Genomic DNA, 18,913 nt, shown 5'->3' on the forward strand with positions numbered 1-18,913 from the left:
TGTTGGGTCGGTGTAGAAATTGGGGAGGAGCTTCTACAACACTTGGGCTTCATTATTATCACCTGAGTTTTGCCTTGCTTGCTTGTAGCAAGCCCAGGTTCTACTATTACCATCTATTGTACCCATTTTGTTCATATTAATAAAATGGTTCAGAGCTTGGTTCATATTTCTGGTGTTTAATTCATGTGCTTGCATGTTTTTGAGATTACAATTTGTAGTTAGTTCATAACCTCTGTTATTTCCTGTATTTTCCTTAAGGAATATTACAGTGGTATCAAAGCCATGATCTTGGCCAACTTTGGGCTTTAAGCCAAGTGATGACCAACCTTGCATAAAAAAAAGAAGCTAAGAAATCATGGGATCCAAAGAAAGATTAAAATCAAACAACATGGCAGTGACCTTGAATGAGATGATTAGGATGCAACAAATGATGATTGATGTGGGGGAGTAGTTGATTCATACAAGAATTGGGAATTAGGACCGTTCTCAATTCTACAACAAATCCACTATGCCTAAAGTTATGGATAATGCATCAAGATGGCAAGATATGATTGCAACTGATGTGGAGTTATTGGTAGCGAATTGGAGGGCATACCAATCACTGAGACATGACATTCAGACGTCCCTCTCCTTTTGGGAGTTTGGCGAACTAAGAGACATGCACAAATCAGTGGGAATTCAGTGGAATTATGCAAGGATGATGAGGAGGGAGAAGATGGAAAAGTAGTTGAAGAGGCCATGGTTGGCAAGGAGACAATTGAGCATACACCTGTTGATGAGATGCCGACAGTTGATGAAGTACCCAGTGTTGTGACCGAGTGTTCAGGTGATAGCATCACACTACAGATTGATGCGGTGCCTGGAGCCATATCCACTGTTGATGAGGAGTCGATAGGTACAGAGGCATCCAAACCTGTGATAGAGTTTCCAAACAGTAGCTACCTATCGTTTATTGTTGAGGATGTTATGCATGATGAGCTATCTGTAGAGAGGAAGTTAGTGGCTCATGTTGAGCCCGTGGTGGAGGAGGATGAGCAACCATCCTTGGAGTCAGCCATCGATGAGGAGTAGTTAGGAACATCAGCGACTAGCTGAGCTATCGTGCTTTCAAATGACAGTCCCCTTTAGGCATACATCGATGGGGCTTGCAACATTATTGGGCCGCCTCCTTGTGTTAGTGAGAGAGAGGCCACGTTACTTAGGTAGATTACATGGATTGGCCAGACTAGCGAGATGAGGCGACACGTAGGTTGCAACATTCGCAGGATGGAGGACTTGCACCGTGTATGGTTGTTCGTGCATTCGATCCCTCTCTTGGGGTAGGATTGCGAGAGATATTGAGTTGGTACCCAATGGAGCTGGCTAGGAGGTTAGATGCATCCATGGTCACAGATCAATAACTGCTATGGATTACTAGAGGGGCTTGAGGGCCAGACTATTGTTGGGATTCAGGTGGGATTCTCCATCACATTGTGGAGTCAGTAGGTGATGGTAGTAGCTACATGACGAGCTTAGTGGTTGGGCGCATACACCTTTTCATATCCCCTTTAGAGTTTTTGATAGCACTAGTGACAAGATGGATTGACAAGGGAGCATGCATAGTTCATGAGTTGTCATGGCATGTTGGGCATACACGAGATTGTAGGATGATTAGCCTACTTTGGCAGGAGTTGGTAGGAGGAGGTGGCATCGACAGGCCACTAGATAGGGTATTGTATGGAGACCATGCTCTCTCACTGGTATATTGGACACAAGAGCTACCGAGGATAGGATTAGTAGTATCATTCACGTTAGCATGTGAAGAGTTAGGCTGCGCAGGTCTATTTGGGGAGATGTGGAGATATAACTCACATCGTGGAGGGCTTACTAGCAGAGTGGTGGATGCAATGGCGCATGCGGGATGGCATATGATACACGGTGGTACGACAATAGGCAGTGGTACCCATGGGTGCACAAAGATATGTTGCAGAGTCTAGTGTTATGCAAAGGGATGCGACCTGATGCATACAAACCTAATTGTATAGAGGTATGCAGTGATGAGCAGTGGCTTGCAGAGGAACATGGAGATGCATGGTTGTTTGATGTAGCATGTTGGTTTGCATTGAGCGACTCACATTGCATCGAGTACATGTGGGGAGTGCTAGGTGCAATGACACATGTAGGATACAAGATGGTATAGCAGTAGCATGAGGTATCCAGTTGTGTACAGGGATAGGCTGTAGGGTGTTGATTTCTGTAGCATTGGATGTGCTCTTGCCTCGAGATTTTGCAGAGAGGCTAAGACACATGCATTCTCCAATACCCATAAATCGTTTGGGAAAATTCCACCTAGAGATGATTTAATTAAAATAATTAACTTTTTTTAAAATGGTTCCCTAAGGAAATCTGGTTAATCAAAGGGTTTTAATTAAATCAGGTGTGAATCTTCTAGAAGAAGACGAGGATCAACTCCTAGTTAATCTTAGCCCTTGATTATGTTTTAATCTTGGCCGTTGGTGCTTCAACGAGAGATTATAAGGAGTTCGATGGGCACTTGGAGAACACACTGGTGCAATTTGATTTCGCTGGGAAGTCGATTTCTTGAGTAGCAGCTGTGAGTTGCCAGAAGTGACTTAGTAAAGTTGAAGCAATGAAAGAGGGGCAGGGATAGTAGACTGGAGGAGAGTTTTCCAGATCCAAGGAGTGCAAGGTAGAGAATACAGAGGGAGGTTCAAAGAGGCAGCTTTGAGCTTTAGAGGGAGTTCGAAATTCAGCTGGGAGAGTCGAGATCTAGTGCCAGTAGTCGGGGTGTGATACTAGAGGGCCAAAGGGTCGAATTTCCAGACAGTAGGAGATCAAAGGAGGAGGTGATGCAGAGCCCAAAGACTGCGATGCAGATTTGCGTAGGATGATGCAGAGGCTGCATAGAGGCAGCGTGGGGCCAACCATCCAGAGCTTGGATCATATTTGGATTGCCAGTGACAGTGTGAGATTTTTCTCACTATCTCCTTGTCAGTATTTCTTTGTATCAGATTGCCAGTTTGGGCATCTAACGATTTGTACTCAGATTACTACTGCATAATAAATAAAACCCTCAACTGCTGCACTGGTTTTCCCACATTGGGTTTTTCCGGGGACATTTGTCCAAAAACAACAATGTATGTGTGTGTTTATTTCTCTCTAGTGCAATATTTAGTTCCGCAGTATTTTATTTTGTGTAGGCTGCAGTGTATGTATTTTAGTATTTGCCGTAGAAAACTGCAAGCAACTTGTTCAAGTAATTTAACAAGTAGGAGAAATATTATCAGTTTGCTGTAGTAGGAATCGAGTAACCGATTTGTCACATGGTATTAGAGCACAGATCATAAGTCAGATAGCTCATCGTAGAAGGAAGGAGGCAGTTCGAATTTCTGCGTAGGCAGCAAATCGAAACCCTCAAGGGCAGCGTATTTCCTTGGCCAGAAGGGTCAGTTTTTCGTGGGAATTTTTTCTCTGAGTGAGTCGATAGAGAATAAAATTTCCCAGATTGAAGAGTACCAGAGGCAGAGGGAGTAGCAATAGTTTCCTTGCAGAGCAAATCTTCAGCTGGGGGACAGTGATTTTGCAGCAGTTGCTGGCATAATAACGTCAGAAGGACAAAAGAGCACAGATTGAGGGAATTCTTTCCTCAGGGGACTTCTAGCCAAGAAGTTCGGATTTTCTTAGCAGAGGAGCAATAGCTATGAGTAGATTTTCCCACTCCAGCAGGGAGTACGAAAAGTCAGTCAGCAGCTGCGTAGAGGAGAAGAGAAGGAATTCGACTTTTTGCGGAGATGGCTACAGATGGGTAGGATCCATGGAAGAGCAGCAAATTAGATCCAGTTGCTACAAATTTCTCACATGGATCAATATTTTTGCTATGGGAGGGCAACATAATTAGTAGCAAGAGGATCACAGTGTTAGTAAACTCAACTAGTGATTCAAATGACAGTTGCATAGCTAGTTGCAGTCAGTTTCTGGAACACAATTGAAAAACTAGTTGCAGTGACATAGGAAGTGTGAATTGCCCAGTTGTAGTATGCAAGTGCAGTTCCAGCCAAGAGATTACCAGCACAAAGCTTCGTAGTCTAGTTTCCAGTGCAAGAGGACTGTGTGAGTTGCCAGGAGGGAGTAGAGAGATTTCCCATAGGGAGATCGAGACTCAGAAGGAGTCTAGTTTGAAAGGAAGCAACCCTATGGAAGCTAGTACTTAAGGATTGTGGGAGATCAGACTCATTATTGAAGTAGTTGCAGCGGCACTGCAGAAGCATTAGCAGAGCAGTAACAACAACAGTAAGGTGGGGTGATTTGGTTTTGTAGCCCCAAAGAGCTACAGGATGGGCAGGATTCTTGAGGAGGTCCACCTCATGAATCAATACCTTGCTACGAAAGCCCAAACCATGTAGTAGCAAGATGGATCAGTGGCAGTTGGTGCAGTTGGGTGCCAGAGTGACAGATGCAGTAGCTAGTAGCGGTTAGAGACTGAGCAGCGTAGAGCAGAGTTGGAAACAGTGTAGTTGGCACGTAGCAGAGTCAGCAACAGCGCAGAGGCTTCAGTGACAACGTAGAGTCTAGCGACAATTAGGACTTAGGTGACAGATGCATCATACTGATCACAATTGGTTCAATATTTTGGATGCTTTTTTGTTGCAGATGTTACAGTTGCAGCAGCAGCAGATGGGATGGGTTGCAGTGTTGGCAGCAGTTCAGCAGTGCCAACAACAACACAAATGCAACTCATATCAGAGTTGTGCAGTAGTTGGTGGGTAGTAGAGCCAAACATCAGTAGCGCAGCATGAGATGGCGCAGAGATAAAGTGATGCTTTAGTGGGTTGCAACACTAAAGCACATTCCTCGCGAAGAGGGAGTGTTGGTTTCTATAGCATCAATTGTGCTCTTGCCTCAAGATTTTGCAGAGAGGCTAAGACACATGCATTCTCCAATACCCAGAAATCGTTTGGGAAAGTTTTACCTAGAGATGATTTAATTAAAATAATTATCTTTTTAAAAAATGGTTCCCTAAATCTAAACTTAGGAAATCTGGTTACTTAGGGAGTATTAATTAAATCAAGTTTGAATCTTCTAGAAGAAGACGAGGATCAACTCCCAGTTAATCTCAGCCCTTGATTATGTTTTAATCTTGGTCGTTGGTGCTCCAACAAGAGATTATAAGGAGTTCGATGGGCACTTGGAGAACACACTAGTGCAATTTGATTTTGCTGGGAAGTCAATTTCCTGAGTAGTAGCTGTGAGTTGCTGTAAGTTACTTAGTAAAGTCAAAGTAGCGAGAGAGGGGCAGGGATAGTAGATCGGAGGAAAGTTTTCCAGATTTGGGGAGTGCAAGGCAGAGAAGACAGAGAAAGGTTCAGAGAGGCAACACAAAGCTTTAGAGGGAGTTCGAAATTCAGCTGGGAGAGTCGAGATCTAGTGCCCGTAGCCGGGGTGTGAGACTGGAGGACCAGAGGGTTGAATTTCCAGACAACAGGAGATCAAAGGAGGAGGTGATGCAGAGCCCAAAGACTGTGACGCAGATCTGCGTAGGCTGATGCACAGGCTACGTGGGGCTAGCCATCCAGAGCTTGGATCAAATTCGGATCACTAGTGACAGTGTGAGATATTTCTCACTATCTCCTTGTCAATATTTTTCTATATCAGATTGCCAGTTTGGGCATCTAACAAGTTGTACTCAAGATTACTACTGCATAATAAATAAAACCCTCAGCTTCTGCACCGGTTTTCCCACATTGGGTTTTTCTGGGGATATTTGTCCAAAAACAATAGTGTATATATGTGTGTTTATTTCTCTCCATTGTAGTATTTAGTTTCCGCAGTATTTTATTTTGTGTAGGCTGCAGTGTATGTATTTCAGTATTTGCCGTAGAAAACTACAATTAACTTGTTCAAGTAATTTAACAAGTAGGATAAATATTATTAGTTTGTTATAGTAGGAATTGGGTAACCGATTATTCACACAGGGTATAATGCCAGGTCGAGGAGTACAAGGATACTCGGTGGGATGGAGGGGCATATGTTGCTGCACAGTAAGGTCTTGGAGGGTTGCCTCTAGGGATACTTGTGGAAGGAGGCACTGGGCATACCTTTGGGTGTAGTTCACCTAGGATCGACGGGGACACAGATTAGCGATACTCGATGGTATCCATGGGGACTCACATGCTTGCCCCTCTTATACATCACTTACAGGCACAAACGATTTGGTTATTGTCCTTTGACACTTTGGGTGCGAGCAGGGGGGACAAGGAGCTCACCTGAGATATCGGGATGACATTCAATGCACTAGGGGAGAGACTTCTCAACGGTGGAATTGGGTTGGTGCATGAATTGACAACCACTTGTTGGGAGATGAGGTGATCATCTGTAGGGGTGGCATATCGTTCATCAGTGAGCCTACACCTAGGGAGTTGGTCACGAGGGAGACATGTGTCACTTTTTCCACAGGGCATGTTAGGACCATGCATGAGCAGAGGATACCGTGTACGACTGGGGCAACTTTCCAGTATGTATCCGACCTTTAGACATTGTATTGGCACATTATTGAGAGGGCGGATGGCAGACTCAATGGTGATGGTTGGTAGGAGCAGGACAGGTCCGCATACATTGAGTCGATTGCGAGTATCAGATACCCATCTATTGGTTGCATTCAGGGGGTAGTTATTTGGCACATGTGGCTTCTAGCAGTCATCGGTACTACGCAGTGGCAAGCACAGGGCAATTTAGCATGCATCAGATTAGTTCATGATATATGGGGCCTATATGTTGGTTGCATGCAGGGACTAGGGATGAGGCACAGGCAAATTCCAATAGTTGTTAGAGCTATGCCACAGTGTGTCTGACTAGGGGATCCAGGGATTCAGTTGGTTGACAGGTCACTCCATCTCGTGAGGAGCAGAACCATAACAGAGGGTGATCTAGCTCACTTTGGGGTTGAGACATGGGGAATCACTGAGGCCTCCATTGTTTCGCGAGGCAAGCTTCTTCAATTGCAGCTCAAGATTGAGACTAGCGATGGGTGGGCAGATATTGACATCATAGAGACACCCCCGTAGGATGAGCTTGGCCTTTGTCGATATTTTGCCTCCAGGTTTTAGGGGAGGAGGCTGCAGTGTGCACACAATGGGAAGCCTATTTGAGTCAGAGTGGTGCAACGAAAACATGGTGGCGCTTTTCTAAGATGAGCATGGGACTTGGGCATCGCAGTACTAGATAGCTCAACAACCTTTAAGGATGTGTTGGTTGCTATAGGGGGATATGACTAAGATTTTCCATTGGGCTTCAGTGACTTGCTGATGTCATGGGGGACTTCATCAACATGGCAAGTTGTTCAACAGGGGGATATCAAGAGGAGCTCATGCGTGAGAGACTTCGTCCCCACAGGGATTGGGTTGTATCTTCAGGACTTTACTCTTGGTGTGCATGAGGTGGACTACTTGGTAGGGCAACTTCATGGAGAGTTGGACAGAGTCCTACATTATCATGATGCTCTACTTATTGATAGTATACAGAGGGCTTCTGGAGCTTACACTTGGTTGGACGGTGAGTGGAGCAAGGGATGCTTCACCTTGATCAGGATGCCTTGAGGCCCTGGTATTGAGAAATTCCTTCATGATCAGACAATGCAGAGATCAAGGGTGAATCAGTGGCACATTTGGGACCCTAGTATTAGTGGTGATGATTGTGGTGATTAATAGTCAGAAGAGGTGCTTGTTCTGACATTACTTGAGGACAAGCAATTTTTGGCGGGGAGGACTGTAATATCCCCAATTTTGTGAGCATGAGAATTTTGCCTAATTTTGGTGATATTAAGTAAAGGGGCAAATATTATTTTGGAGAAAGGTGGCAAGTATTATTTTATTGGAGATTGGCAGCTAATTATTATTTTATTAAAATGGAGGCACAAGTCAGTGGAAAATGGTCCCCTCCAATAAAATAATAATAAAAGGAGTAGTCTAAAAGCATGGGGAGAAATTATAAAAGGTGGATGGACTCGTTTGCTAATCATCTTTTGATTATTACCCTTCACATTACATCTTCTCTTGGAGCTGTTTAGTACAAGAAGAGAAGTGCTATTTAATACAGGAGTTCAAAGTGGAATTACCACCCTCATTTCAGAGAACTTTGAGTGTCTCCCTAGAGAGGAAATTTTGGGAGTCCAATTTAGGATTTCCACATAGCTTAATTGCAGGTGTTCACTCAGTTCTACGCACTTCCTTGACGTAGAGGCAGTTTGTGGAGCACAAATTTATTTAGCTAGAGTGCATTGGGAGATTCGGTGATTTGTAGAGAGATTTCCTACCTTGAGACCAGAATTTTGGTAGTGTTTCGCAGGGTAGAAGTCTTGGCCATTTGGTGGGCCAAATTTCTCCATTCTAGCAGTGTGCAAAGCTCACTAGAGAATGCTTGCGCAAGGGAAGAGAGAAACTAATTTCCGGAGGAGATTGGCTGGAGGAGAAGGTAGATTCCGGAGGGGATTTTGTGTGGAATTTTAGTGGCATTACAGTGGAGGAATTGGGAGTTTCTGGAGCATTACTTCTCAGCAGTGCGTGTAGCTAGCTAGAGAGTCACTCACATTATTTGGTGGGCTCTCTCGTTACTCGGAATCAGCCCAAACCCTTTCTGGGTTTTTGTGGGTATTTGGAGAGGAGTATGTGGCTGCATTTTCAGCGTGATCCGAGCAATATTCAAGCCATAAATCCACTTTCTTTCAGCAGTGCGTTTTACTAGTTAGCTGACAATTTGCACCACTTTGTGGGTTTCCTAGAGAGCTGGTTTGGGGCCAATCCCTTTCTGGGTTTTGTTGGCCTTGTTGAGAAAGTGCACCAACTAATTTCTTAGAATTTTCTGAGCACTTCTGAGGGCAAATTTTCCATTTCCTATCTGGCAGCAACAACAAAAATTTATTGGGTCAGCGCAAAAATTGGGGAGGAGCTTCTACAACACTTGGGCTTCATTATTATCACCTGAGTTTTTCCTTGCTTGCTTGTAGCAAGCCCATGTTCTACTATTACCATCTATTGTACCCATTCTGCGCATATTAGTAAAATGGCTCAGAGCTTGGTTCATATTTCTGGTGTTTCATGTTTTTGAAATTGCAATTTGTAGTTAGTTCACCGCCTCTGTTATTTTCTGTATTTTCCTATTAGGAATATTAGAAGAAATTACCCTAGGATATTACATTATACAACAGGAGTCAATGGGGCCTTGGCTCTCTGGTGAGGTTGGTTGAGTAATTATTCATCCACCTGGTTTCCATTCTCAATGTGGTCTGCCCTACCCAATTGGCATATTAAAGTGGGATGGGGCTGGGAACATGTCCTTGGTGAATTTGGAGGAATATATACCGTCAGACCTATCATCCAAGCCAAAGGGAGGCTGTGTTATGTGGTGCAGCCCCTCCCAGTATGCGTCTGGAAGCCCTGAAAAGGGAAAAAAATCCAACAGTTCATTGTCCTTGAGGCCCAGTAATTCCTCTTTGATAGTGTAAGAGATGCTTATCAATTTTTGTGAATAGAACGTAACAAAATGGAGTGAAAGGAAGAAATTTAATTTTTAGTACCATTAAAATCTAGCAGACATATAAATGAGGTCAACAAACTAGAGTGCAGAAATGTTATATAACAACAAAGTTGACCATATTCTTCTGTGCTGGACCATATGCATCCTTTTTGGGTCATTAAAATAACATGTAGCTCAACTCATGAGTGAAGAAGTTTTGTTTTGCTATTTGGACATTTTCTATACTTTATTTTCAGTTACAGGGAAAATCTTATAGATACTATTTGTAAGAATTTTAATAACTTTTAAGATTTGATCCATATTGACAACATTTGGCAGCAAATTGCATCACATGGGCTCTTTGACGTACAAGTAAAGGCTTGTGGGGATATCCATATTGATGACCATCATACAAATGAAGATGTTGCTCTTGCCCTTGGAAGTGTAAGTGTTTTTTGTATATTGGTTCCTACTACTACTTCTACTATTATTTTTACTATATGCAAGTGTTTTTTGGTATATTGGTTCCTGTTATAGATTTTCTTTTGTTTTGAACTTTTAAGTTTTCTATATATATATATTTCAATTATATATCAGTTGTTTTATATATATGTTCTGTCTCTGGTGATTGATTTTATATCTTCCTGTGATGGTCAATGTTGTGGAAATTTAGTCTCTACTTCAAGCTCTTGGAGATAGAAAAGGAATCTATCGTTTTGGAGATTTTTCAGCTCCTTTAGATGAAGCTCTTGTACACGTCGCCTTGGTAAAAACTTGCAGCCCACATGTTTTTTTAATTTCAAGCCTTGAAAGTTGAAATTATTGAAAGGCATGTTGAAGAATTTGATTTATGATGGCCAACAATTAAAAACAGTGAAGAGATAACTAATTGACGAGTTTATATAAGAGTGAGGTATTTGAATTGAAATGGTGGTTATATGCATGCGATGCAACAATTTTTATTGACAATTATTTTAGTCATGTTAGTTGTCAAATATGAATTTCCTGCTAGTTATAGCTGAACGTTGATATGTCTACATCAATTGCATGTACACGGGCTATGTGCACATTGATTTTAGAAAGTACTGGATCATGAAATTACACACATACATGTCATGACTGATGATAGAATATTATCGTGCTGTTTTTCTCTAGTTCAACATGGTATCATTAAGGGGTGCTTTTCGATTTAATTGGATAATTCAATCGAAATGTTTTTTCCATTGCACTATTGCAGCTACAGAGGGAGTTATGCTTTTACATGTAGTATCCAGCCAGATTAAGTGATTGGATGATACAAACATATTTTATTTGTAATGCCCTACCTGATCCTATTATCTTACATTACCTTATTAGCCTACTTGCTGAGTGATTTACTTTTGTGCTTAATTACAATGAGTATTATAAGTGTACATATGAGATATACATATGATAGCTACATACCCACACCTTGCACGAATACACTAGTATTCTAAAGCTTAAAGTGTTGGATGATTAAATAAATAGTTAATCATGATTAGTAATTAATTAACCTTAAAACATGATTTATAATTAATAATTATATTTTAAACATGATTCATTTAACTATTAAATTAATAACATTCTTCAAGTTTGACTAACATTTCTAAAATAATATTATTGAATGGTAACATTTATTAAAATCATATTAATTATTGAATGGTGATATTTTATTAAAATTATAATATTATTAAATGAAACTACTTTACTGAATTAATAAAAGGTGGGTGGGGAATGTACCACTCGAATGTTAATGAAGGGATAAGGGGTAGTTGGAGTGATAAGGAGGGGGAGGCTCGAGCGGTGGAAGTCAATAGCATTAAAGTTGAGCATGGGGGGCATTCATGAGAGGCGGTAGGGATGGATAAGCAAGGAAGGATAAAACGAGGAAGGGGGGAAGAGATACCAGGGAGAACTCAAACTAGGCTTTATTGAGAGGGTTGGGTCTACATCTAACTTGAACACAGTACCACTGGTTGGACTTGGGCTCGGAGGGCTAGGGAACATGTGGAGGTTCCTTGGGCTAGGAAGTGATTCTTAGTTGGCTGGGAGGTAAATTTAGTCAGTTTAGCCTCAGCAGGCGCATCCCCAACCAAGCCACCGGATTAGGTATACTTCAGTTTATTATTTTATTTATGTAAATTGTTAAAATGAAATTTATAATATGTTGCAGATCAAATTTTATGTACATGCTAGTGATGTTTTATAAACATGAAATTTTCCTTGTTCCGATTTTTTTTTGTGAAATTTATTTGAATGAATGTAGTAGTTAGAGGACCCCTGGTTGGGTCCTCACAATATTCCAAACAATAGTTTGGGTTTACTGCAGGATTACGCATCCAATCCTGTTGTCACTTGAAACTAGAAGTTTTGAATGGAACACTTGGATGATGTGCCAATGTCACCTTGCACAATCCCCCTCACAGTGGGCGAGTGCTTGCCACCCTCAGCGTGGAATCCCTAATTATTTGAAGTGGAAATAATTGAGTTTTCCCTTAAAATGACACTTGAAATCTACAAAATAGCTCGCTGCAATTTTATATCAGATCTGATTTCTGCTGGGAAATTCGTTAGGACATCATTGAGCGAATAGGCCTCTGAGTATCTTTTACCTGATTCACTTTCTATGTTTTTCTTTTTTTTGACTCCACAAAAGGCACTAGTTATTGGTTCTAATATCTTGCTTTTCACATTTTATAATCAAACAATGAACACTATGCGTTTTAGGCCTATTAGATTATGTATATAGGGTGATTTTCATTCTGTTTTCGTCACATTATGAGAAGATTAACGCCATTGCAATATTCATTTTGTTGCAGAACTAGAGAGAAAATTTACGCTTATCTTGGTTTCCATGCTTCAATATCATAAAAGCTCATAAAATATACAAAAATACTTGAAAATACATTTAAAAAAAACAATCATGATTAGCTGCTGTATTTTCCATTTTAGCATTTAAAAAAGTATGTTTTTTACTTTTTATCAATATAGTTGTATTGGGTTGCCATGCCCGACCCCATCATAATTTTCTAGATTAGTTTTTGTGCTATCTTCAACCTCAAAACAGAAATTACATCTATAAATTCTGTTTTGTTGCTTTATTGGTGCTCCTTTTGAAGCATAAGTGCATCAAACTGTTACTCACATGAGACCGTCTCATTTCGAGGTAACTGGAAACAGTGCATTGTCGCCACATATTCTTTCCTTGCATTTTGGGTAATTGCTTCTTAAACGTAGAGGGGAATCTCTAGATGACTTAAGGAGACTTGCAACAGATGATTAGTGAATCGTAAATTAAAATCACGTCTTGTTGCTCTAAATAAATCTATGCATAAGATGTCACAAACTGTGAGTTTTAGATGATTTAAGGATTGAAAAATGCATGGAAAATGATGCAATTTTTATATATGACTAAAAGGAGAAAACCTAATGCAATTATGCTTTGAAAGAGTGCCAATTAAGTAACAAATCATAATTCACAGCAACTTGTAATTTCTATTTTGATGCTGAAAAGAAAAACTAATGCAGAAAATTACTACGGAGTTGGGCATGCAACCCAATGCAACTATAATGGGAAAAGCACACTGTTCTACCTGTGAAGATGGAAATTACAACAGTTGATTTAGGCTGTTTTAAAAAATTTAAATGTTTTTTCTTTTTAATGTATTTTTGTATTTTTTTATGAGTGCAATTCACAAAGGTCAAGAAAAACATAAAATTTCTCTCCATTTCTGTGACAAAATGAAAGTTACAGCAAAGCTATTTTTGGTCTAATGTGCCTAAAACAGAACGAAATATGACCTATATGCATAATCTAATATGCCTAAGATGCAAAGTGTTCGTTGTTTGATATGAAAATTTATTTAAAATATGAAAAGCAAGAGATTAGAATCAAATTGCCAATGCCTTATGGAGCCAAAGAAAAAGAAAAGATAGAAAGTGAATCAAGCAGAAAATAAATATGAGGCCTATTCACTCCGGCCCTGTGAAGATTGAGATCAATAGCACGTGAAATAAGACATTAGAAATTTCACACATGAAAAACCTGTAGTAGGTGCCAATGAATTCCCATGTCTTTATTATCAAAATTTGTAGGAAAAATAAAGTTCTGACATGTTTGGACAGCAAAACTCCTTAGTACAAATCAAATCTACTGAATGGAACAGTACTAGTCTTGACCTACAAAAGTCAATCACCACCACATACACTCCATGCTAGCTATCAATCTCAATCTCTTTGGGGAGAAGAAGCAAAGGATAGGAGGAAGAAGAGTCAAGACAGCACAACATAAGAAGCTCAAAATCTCACACAATAAAATTCTTTTTCTTCTCCTCGCATGTTACAATAAATAGAAGCAAAATGAGAAAAGAATGAGGGAGAGAGGATCAGATAGAAAATAGAAGAAAAGTAAAAATAGTGGTTTCCAAATATAACACTCATTTTTGAGTGAAAATAGCATGTCTATGAAGAAACTACCACTCCAAAATACCCCCTCCTATAATAGCCACCCATAAGATAAACTACATTTATATTATAGGAACTCGTTTTAATGCACTATTTAAATTATGGGATAAGTGAGGATTTAAAATAGTATGATGATCTAGACTAATTAGAGAAGAAACTTTAAAAATAACAATATAAGCTCCTCTAGGCCAAGCACTCCTCAACTAAGATCATAAAAGTTCCTCCCAAGGATCAACACTATCCAAAATAGCCAATATCTCCATGTGGGCCCACTGAGCTAAATATAGACCATGCCAAAAATCTAATTGGTCTTTGAAAATTCAAAGTGCTCAAAATGGCTTGAAATCAAACACTGATGCTGCTTACCATACTGAGTTCACCAAATGTCTAGTCACTTGCTAAAAATACCCTAGCCTCGGAATTTGATGAAATTCATACCATAGTTGAATCCTCCAAGAAGGTCCTCAAATATGAAATTAGATTATCAATCAGAGCATTCAAAAATTTGCTAAAACTAGCAACTTCTCAGATTTATCTAGAAACAGAACCTCGTGCATAGCTGCCTAAATGGTGTCCAAAACTATGATCAAATCATGCAAAATATGATGTTGCAAACTCACCCTAGTCACATCCCTTGAGGGTCTTGTTACCGCACAATCTAGTAGGCCTTAAAGAGGGAAAACCTATAGGACAAGAAGCTAGACTAAGTGATAACAATGGGACAATGGCTCACTGTCACCATAGCCATTGTCCCCTGTTCTTTACAGACTTTCACAGATGGGAGGAGTCCCGATAGGAAGGAGATCACTTAGAATAGATGTGCCAGGTGTTGTCACACAGAATGTCTAGGCACCGCGACAATGCTTAAATTGGGGGCTGTCACCCTGATCCCCAATCTCTTCATTTAAGCTATCTCCCTACAACAGGCTTAGGGGGGTAGACCCTATGGAAAAATGGAATAAAGAAGAGCTAGTTGGGAACCAACCAGTTCAGGAGACATATTGAGGCGATCAAGTACTTGATTAAGATTTAGCAAGACTTAGGATTTGATTAGATTTTAAACGATTGATACCAGTGCCTTATGGAGTCAACGATCTTGCTAGAGAAATGAAGAGCAAGTAATCAATTAGCCATTGATGCTTAGATGAATGGCTATCTTATATGAAATGCAGACCCCAAAACTTAATGTGAGATGGAGGAATCTTGGTTGATTTTAGTTAAATGCCTACTTAGATTGTGAATCCTTCAATCCTTTTTGTGTTGAGTCTGATTTCATAGTAATTGTGTTAAATTTGGACAACTAGGTCCAAACTCCATGTTCTGATGCTCAGATTAAGAGGCTAATATTTTTGTTGGATTCCTCTTTCTGAGAGGTGTAAAATCCATATAAAAATAGTCTTAATCCGATGAGCAGAACTTATATTTTGAATTTATTATTCTTAATAAATTATATGTGCAAAGGTCAGCCAGTTTTGTAATGTAGGCTCACATGCCCAACAGATGTGTCACACACCCTCATTGATGGATATATATATACAGGGAAAGTTGGAGAGAATTTGATCACAAAAACAACTCACATCTTCCTCTCTCATCCTAAAAAGTACGAGCTACCTGGAGGACGAATTTCAGCCACACGTGGGAAGGACGAAGAGGATTTTTTCTGCTGCTAGGGTTTCGCAGAAGTTTGACCAGCGTTGACTTTGGTCAACGCTTGGTCCAAACAAGCTGAAAACTTGTGGGAGGTTCGATTTTTGAAGGCCATACTACCTGGCACAAAAATCGAGGTCAAAGGGTTGACCGTTTTGCTGCTGCGTTGACTTTTAGCTTGCTGCCCCTGCGTTGACTTTTCAGGACAGCGTTGACTTTTGTAGAACTGACTTGGGTTGACTCATCTACTGGTTGGAGGGTTGTTGTGACACATGCTGGGCTGGCTGACCAAAGGAGACTTTGCTGGTTGAAGCATCCTGTTGACCGCCGAAACAAACACATACATTTTTCTTGTTTCTGATTTGTCTTCTGTAAGATCTGCTTATATGTTCTATCTGCATTTTGCTTATCTACTTGTATGATTGCTGTGAGAAAAGTGAAATTGCTCTTAGCATAGAACATCTACAAAACTTTACAAATTGGCAGAGAGAAGGTCAGGAGAAGCACACTAAGGTGTGATTAATGATACCTCTCCTGAACTTCTAACATACCCGGTGACTCTGGCGCTACAGAGAGCTATGGCTCTGACGACTGCAAGGTCATCGTTTTAAGTACTATTAAAACATGCTTTTCAAGAAAAGACGGATGGAGATCTATCTGTCTATCGACCAAACTTATGCTTGGAAGTAAATTTTATCTATGCAAAGTTAACTTATATGCAAATGCATTGGAAGATGAGATGAACTTAGACTCAAGGATGGGGAAACACTTGCTTTGCTAAAGCCTTCAATTATCCAAATGAGATGTTCGCTTTATTAGATGAAGACTTAAATGATAAACTCTTGAAGATATTACAATTAAAACACTAGCTTATCTTCTTGATACAATTTAGCTCAAAGAGAACAAAAACTACTTTGCAATGCGATATCAATGCCAACAAATGCTCAAAGTATGCTTAGCTTAGGAAACAAAGATACACAATCTATTGTAATTCCACAACAAGATTCCTTAACAATCACTTGAAAACATTTGCAAAATGTCTAGCATGTAATGAGCATTAAATAATCCAAGCAATGACGATAGATTTCAATAGATGCACAATGTTCTAGCAATTAAATTTCAAGAGATCCAAATACTTTAAACAACCACAAAATTTAAATGCTAACCAATTTAGATCCTAGAATTTAAATGATTATGCTTAGTGATCCAAATCTAGGAAATTAACCACCTTCCTATAGTTAAACTTAGGATATAAAAAATTTAAGCACATTTAACTATAGAGAAAAAGAACTGCTGATACCACAAAACTCTCCTTTAGATTTTACCCTTGATAAATTTGATTAGTCTTTATGAAAACTTTTTGATGTGCTAAGCAAGACTAAATGTGACCAAAATAAATTGAAAAGTATTTAATAATTTTTAAATTTTTTTTAATGGGCCAGAGGCCACATAAAAAAATTTAAAAATCTTTAAGTGTGAAAATTAATTTTGATTTATTTCCTAGCCACATAAACTTTTTAGGCCTCTATTTTAGATTTTTTTGTTTTTTTTTTTTTTTTTTTTTCTTTGGGGGTTTTTTAATTAGATTTTTTTTTTTTTTTTAAAGATTTGAATAACACAAAAAAATAAAAAATAAAATCAAAATTAAACTGATTTAATGTAAAATAAAATCAAAGTGGAAAAGAGAAACCAAAATCGAAACCCCTTTTATATGTTTTAGATTTTTTAAATCAAATTAAAAAAAAAGACACAACTAAAATCATAAACCCAACATGAAAATAAAGCCTAACTTAACAAAATGAAATAAAAAATCGAAATGCTAACTAAACCCTAGACTAACCCAACAAATATACAAAAGGAAAAAATATAAAACACAAATGAAGTCGAAGTTTGTTTTTGCAAGTTTGGATAGGCTTCGACAGCGGGAGGGAAAGAGGAATTCGACGACAGAATGGTGAAGGTCGACGGAATGGAGAAGGGACATAGGAGAGAGGGTTCGATGGAGGGTTTAGCAGGTTAGGAGGACCACGTGAGGAGGGCAAGGGATATGCTGCGGAATAGAACGAGGGTGTGCATTTGCTGCAGGGATGCGTGGATGGGCAAGAGCAGAAAAGACACAAGTTTGCGTGGAAAGGAGAGGAGTAATGGAAGCTGGATGGTAAGGAAAGAAATGTGATGAGGGGAGAGCAACGATGGACAGGGAGCAAGGGTTTAGCACACAATAGATTGAGGAGGTAAATCTGGCAGACAACGAGAGTATGAGGAGCAACAACAAATAGGAAAGCTCGAGGATCTCGATTTCTTTGCAGGTTTTGGCAGCGGGTGAGGAAATACGCATGTCTGACAGCTCGACGGAGCTGTGGGAAAGAAAACACAGGCTTATGGAGCTTCAGATCAGAGAAATGAAAGCGGAAAGTGAAGAAAGGCAGCGATGGGCAACAGACAAAGGATTTGTAGCAACATTTCTTCCACAAATACTTGAAACTTCTTCAGCAAGATGCGAAATCTCAACCCCAGGAAGCAACAAAAATACCCACAAACTTCCAAAAAAAAATTCTATTTGAAATTTTCTTTCCAGATCTGAAGGATTATGAAACCCTTACTAGAATTTTTCCAGATTTAAAATAAAAAAAATTTAAACCCTTAGACTGCAACAAATCTAGACAGTATCCCTGCAAAATGATTTCGAGAGTCTCAGGAAAGCAGCCCAAACTCCAGACAACCCAGAAAGAACGAATTTCAGACTTGTACTTCAGATTTATCAATGAAACCCTCGTAAGATTATTTCCAGATTTGAGATATTTGAAAACCCTTGGACTCAAAAATTAATGCCACTGCAAAAGCTGGTTTTGAGGCTAGATCTTACCCTCCAAGGCCTAGATCTGGCTTCAAAATCAAACTTCACCTTCAAATCTGCAACCTGTACCTGAAAACACAAACACCTAGAACCTAGATATATAAAAATAAATGAAACCCCATAAACCCTAGTCAGAAAAGTTAATTTTTTTTATAGATCTATGCACATGAACAACAGATCTATCAGATTTGGCGAGTGTGAGTCCAACTCCGCTCCCAGATCTGATAATCTAAGGCTCTTGAAAGCCAGATTTATCAATTTAGCACAGAAAAATTTGAAATTTTGATTTTAAACAGAGGTGCTTCGCCCAAAACCCTTCATGCATCAACAATAAAATTTCTTATGATAAGCCTGGGATCCAATCAAGCTGGGCTCTTCAGGAAATACGAATCGGGAGTTGGCTGGTCCAACTGAAAACTT

At 39.6% G+C, this 18,913-nt stretch overlaps 1 protein-coding gene across 2 annotated transcripts in view; it reads left to right on the plus strand.

The window, feature by feature from the left end:
* The window catches only part of LOC149182476 (uncharacterized), a 271,544-nt gene that overhangs the window by 71,797 nt on the left and 180,834 nt on the right, over positions 1–18,913 (plus strand). Inside the window, exons 3-4 of one of the 2 annotated variants that reach the window (XM_089416867.1) lie at positions 9,847–9,951; positions 10,181–10,273. In XM_089416867.1, the coding sequence (XP_089272993.1) occupies positions 9,847–9,951; positions 10,181–10,273 (198 nt within the window). The remainder of the gene's footprint in view (positions 1–9,846; positions 9,952–10,180; positions 10,274–18,913) is intronic. The other variant, XM_089416868.1, reaches the window with a different exon arrangement.

Source organism: Pinus tabuliformis, chromosome 3_2 (genome assembly GCF_031772625.1).
Source record: "Pinus tabuliformis cultivar Carrire ecotype Pingquan chromosome 3_2, CPIR1, whole genome shotgun sequence".
Lineage (NCBI taxonomy): Eukaryota > Viridiplantae > Streptophyta > Pinopsida > Pinales > Pinaceae > Pinus > Pinus tabuliformis.